Source organism: Gossypium arboreum, chromosome 11, assembly GCF_025698485.1.
Source record: "Gossypium arboreum isolate Shixiya-1 chromosome 11, ASM2569848v2, whole genome shotgun sequence".
Taxonomy (NCBI): domain Eukaryota; kingdom Viridiplantae; phylum Streptophyta; class Magnoliopsida; order Malvales; family Malvaceae; genus Gossypium; species Gossypium arboreum.
In genome coordinates this window covers 132261593-132266250 of record NC_069080.1, presented here as the reverse complement: position 1 = coordinate 132266250, position 4658 = coordinate 132261593, and the positions used below count along the sequence as shown (strand labels likewise).

The 4658-nt window shown below is 31.5% G+C and overlaps 1 protein-coding gene across 1 annotated transcript; it reads right to left on the bottom strand.

The window, feature by feature from the left end:
* Positions 1 to 415: 415 nt before the first annotated feature.
* Positions 416 to 3938, bottom strand: LOC108473075 (serine/threonine-protein phosphatase PP1-like). Its single transcript, XM_017774634.2, has 4 exons — positions 3487 to 3938; positions 1513 to 2072; positions 691 to 873; positions 416 to 497 (listed from the first exon to the last, which is right to left on the bottom strand). The coding sequence occupies exons 1-4, from the start codon at positions 3674 to 3676 to the stop codon at positions 474 to 476; spliced, it is 957 nt and encodes a 318-aa protein (XP_017630123.1). The 5' UTR covers positions 3677 to 3938; the 3' UTR covers positions 416 to 473.
* Between the last annotated feature and the right edge of the window lie 720 nt (positions 3939 to 4658).

The window sequence follows — 4658 nt, the reverse complement described above, 5'->3', positions numbered from 1 at the left end:
CTTGTATTTTTTTTCATGTCATAATCATGTTTAAGATTCATATAACATTAGACAAATCAACAATTTGTGTATATAAATTTTTAACATATTTTATATATTTATATCGAGCATTACCAGAAAATAATTCATCTAACAGCCAATTAGTAATTCATTCAATATTGGAACACCATTTTTGAGACCCCTATAAATTAACCCACTGGAGAACATTTTGAGTTTCCGAAGAATTCAATAAACAAAAAAAAAAAAAAAAAAAGAAAAATCCTAAAAAGAGCGAGAAAAAAAAGAGTTAATAGTCGACGTACAGATACAAGGAAGATTAAATAATCAGAAAATAAAAAAAAAATCAATCTCATTTAAGGTTTCCTTGTTCAGTCCATTTGGTGTACAGGAAACTGAAACTCAGTGTTCCGATCGAGCTTGTCGGTATTTCGTATTTGTGCTGAACAACGACGCCACCTCCGGAAACTGCTTCATCAGGTCGTGCCGATCTTCTGTGGCTGACAATAAAGTTCAAATTGTTAGAAGTTGGAGTTCGGTTCGAAATTCAAAGTTCAAAATTTGATCTGAATTCAATTCAAGATAAAAAAAATTGAAAGGTCAGTCAATAAAATATGAGACTTGATCATTTGTGTTCAAGTTTGAGTTCAAGATGGAGCCGAATTTGAGTTTGAAAACCGATAGTGTGCCTACCTTCTTTAGAGGAACCTTATTTCCGCTTATTGCTGCTGGTTTCAATATCTCAAAGGAGCAAACAAGAGCTTCGTCAATACTCAATAGAGCGCCAGCATTGTCAAAGTCTCCACCATAGTTTGGGGCCGAAAATATTGTTACTAATTTCCTATTAGCAAAAAACTCATACCCATCCTCCACAACCTGAATTTCAAAAACTTTAGATTAATCTGAACCCGAAAAATTTTGACTGCCTAATTTTTTAATAGTATATGTAGACATAAGTATGGGGATACGACCCTCCAAATGCATTGAAAACTTTTCCAATATTCACACTCGAGTTCAAGTAACAGAGGTTAACTTAATTAATTTATTCGATAAGTTTTAAGAGGTGACATCCAATAAATTTGGATTTTGAATCTCAATATATGCAGTTTCTTCCTTTGACCCTTTGTCTGGGAGCTGTTACTACCTTTAAAACTTGGTCTATAAGGAAATTGGCTTACTTGGTCTAAAAGTTAACTTAGATCCATTAAAATTGAAATTTAAACCTCAAACTTATTGGATGTCACCTCTTAAATATAAACCAACTGATCTTATAGCATTCTTTGTGCCAAATAAGGAAACTGGCTTACTTGATGGATGTCACCTCTTAAAACTGATTGTATAAACCAACTGATCTTATAGCATTCTTTGTGGCAATTAAGGAAACTGGCTTACTTGATCTATAAGCTAGCTTAGACCAATATGATGCTGAAATTCAAATCTTAATATTTCCAATCCCTTCCTTTATCCTCAAGCCTTTAGAACCTTCTTTGCAACGAAAAGAAAGAAATCACTTACTTGATGGCCTCGGCAAATGAGATCAAGGTCATTCTTCTCCAAAAACTTGGCAACAACATCGGCTCCAAAGGTGCATGAAATGCCTCGATCACTGTCCGCCCAACCCTCGACGTTGGGATTAGGATCGGACCAAAGAAGATCACAGAGAAGTCCACCGTCGGGCACTTCGGTCGGCCTCTCGATTTCCTTGATCTGATTCACATTTTCCAAATCAGGAGACAACCCTCCATGCATACAAAGTACCTTCTCATCAATGAGTGCAGCCACAGGCAAATTGTTAAAGCAGTTGGTAAAAAGTTTCCAAAGACTAACGTTAAATCTCCTTTTACACTCATCATAAAACCCATAAATCCGATTCACCTTTGCATCTTCATGGTTCCCTCTCAAGAGAAAAATCCTGTCGGGGTATCTTATTTTATAGGCTAAAAGCAAACATATTGTCTCCAAACTTTGCTTGCCTCGATCAACATAGTCCCCAAGGAACAAATAGTTTGCATCCGGAGGATACCCACCGTATTCGAATACCCTCAACAGATCTTGGTATTGTCCATGTATATCACCTATAAAAAAGACCTACAATATTAGAAATTTCCATTGGTAAAAATAATTCATCTCAATTCTTACATTGTTAAGAGTTTCCCACATTATTATAACTGCCAAGATATAGGGTTAATTGCACCAGATACTCTCTCGAGCTATGGTTTATATATGTAAAAAGACCTCTCAAGTTCCTCTCAATTTCAAAATTAAGAACATTAAAAAAATTGGAGCAATTTAATCCCTGTCAATTTTAAAAGTGAGCAATTAAGGACAATTAATCACGGTGTTAATGTCTTTCATCAATTGTGTATAATTTTGATTGATATAATAAAAAATTTATCCCTCAATGTTTACATATATATTTTTTAATTTGGTCTTGATTCTAAAAAAATCAATAAGTTTAACCTCAACATTTACACATTTACAAAATTATTGCGGGCAAAATTTGTTAAATCATGATCAAATTGATAGAATGTGTAAATTATAAGAGCTAAATTTGTTATTATACCAGTCAAATTTATGTAAAATTAACGAAAAATATTAACGTTGTGATTAATTGTCCTTAGTTGCTCAATTTCGAAATTGACAGGGATTAAATTGCTCCATTTTTTTGACAGGGACCAATTTGCTCAATATTAAAATTGAGAGAGACTGGAAAAGTCTTTTTACCATTTACATGGATTTGACAACATTCTAATTCAGTCTTCAAAGTATCAATATCGTATCAAATAGATTTTTCCTTCAACCTAGCCATTAGCTTAGGCGTCAAATGCCTCAAATTTGATTTCCAAACACATGGATCAAAATATAAAAGCAAGTATGCTTGCTACCTGAATAGCTTGAACTAATGTGTTAAGAAAGATTGATATTATTTGTTTCTTTAACATGTTAGATTCAAGTTGTCCATGTGATATGCACACGTGTTTATAGTTTGATTCATGTGTTTTAAACTTGTTCCACTGAAGATCTAAATTGATATTTAACACATAAATTGACGCTAAGCTAAAGGAAAAAAACCTGATTCATACAATACTGATATATTGATTACTCAATTTAAAATGTTTTGGTGTTCAAGAATAAATTTAAAATTTGAACTATATTTTGAGTATCCTTTGAGAAGACCAACCCAAAAATAATATAAATACTAAAATCCAAAATTTTATAATTTAATTCCTTTTTATTTCACACAGCATAAAATTCTAGGAAAAAAAAGTACTCAATTGCTAGATAATCAGCAGTCTCAAACTTTTTCAACCAAATTGAATGGAAACAAAACTTGGCATAGAAACCATAAAAATTTAAGTTCCCCAACATTGGGATTCTTATCCAATTCCCATAAACCATACAATTCAAATGAGAAAACAAAAATAAACCCAAATTTTGGCTTAAAAATGGATGCATTTTGAATAGTAAAATAGAGAGAAGAAAGCAAACCACAGATTCTAATGGGAGCTTTAATCTGAAGCAGATTAGGCTCAGAAATGAAGATTTGACGAGCATTAATACAAAGTTGACGGATCTCTCCTTCAGAAAGTTGGACCTGTTTGCCTCCTTTCCCCTCCAATAACCTTCGTATTATATCATCCAACACTGCTTGATCCATCATTCCCTCCATGGTCATCATCACCCCTTATTTTTTTTCTTTTTGCTTCAAGAATTCACCACCAAAACAAAAAAAGTTCTTGTTTAATTCTTACAATTAATAGATGAGAAAAAATGGGTTTTCGATGATGAATCAGAAGGAGTTGAAACTATTAAGATTGAGAGAGATGGAGAGGAAAAAAAGGGTAAAAAAATGAGGATCAAAAGAATCAATCTTTACAAAAAAAGGGAAATATAAAAAGGGTTAAAGAAGGTAAAAGACATTTTAGAGTAATTCATGGAAGTTCGTTGTTTTCATTCTCTCTCTATGTTCTTTTTAATATTTATTTTAGTAAATATTTATTTTTATTTTAATGTATGCCAAGAAAAGATTGAAAATGACCAATACCATTTTGAAACATTCAAACTTCATAGGGCATATTTGGGGTTATTAGATGGAAATTATATATTGGGATAAAAATATTAAATTCAAAAAAAATTAAATAAAAATATAATATCTGTTAAGTACTATATATATATATATATATATATATTTACAATTTAATCTTTGCTAAAACACATGCAATTTTAGGTGGAGTTATTATTAGATAAGCCAATTTGCTTGTATGTTTGTGATATAGTAAAGCATGGTTGTTTGAATTGAATTAGATTTATCAGTTGAATTAGAATTTAGTCGAGGTATCGGTTCAGATAAATGCTTCATACTAGTTGAGTTAAGAATCCTTATGGACCAGTTAAATTAACTCAAAAAGACTAGTTGAACCGATAGATGGATAAGTTTTTAATATATTTTTAATTTTTAATGATTTATTTAATCGGGCCATCTGGACTGATTGGATCAATGAACTGGTGGTCTAACCAATTCAACTACCAAAACGACCAACTTGATTCTAAAAACCTTGTAATAAAGTAGTAGAGTATCATTTATCTAAAATATTGAAATGATTATATATTACGATAATCATAATTATATATATATATATATATTATGAGTTGTGATGAAT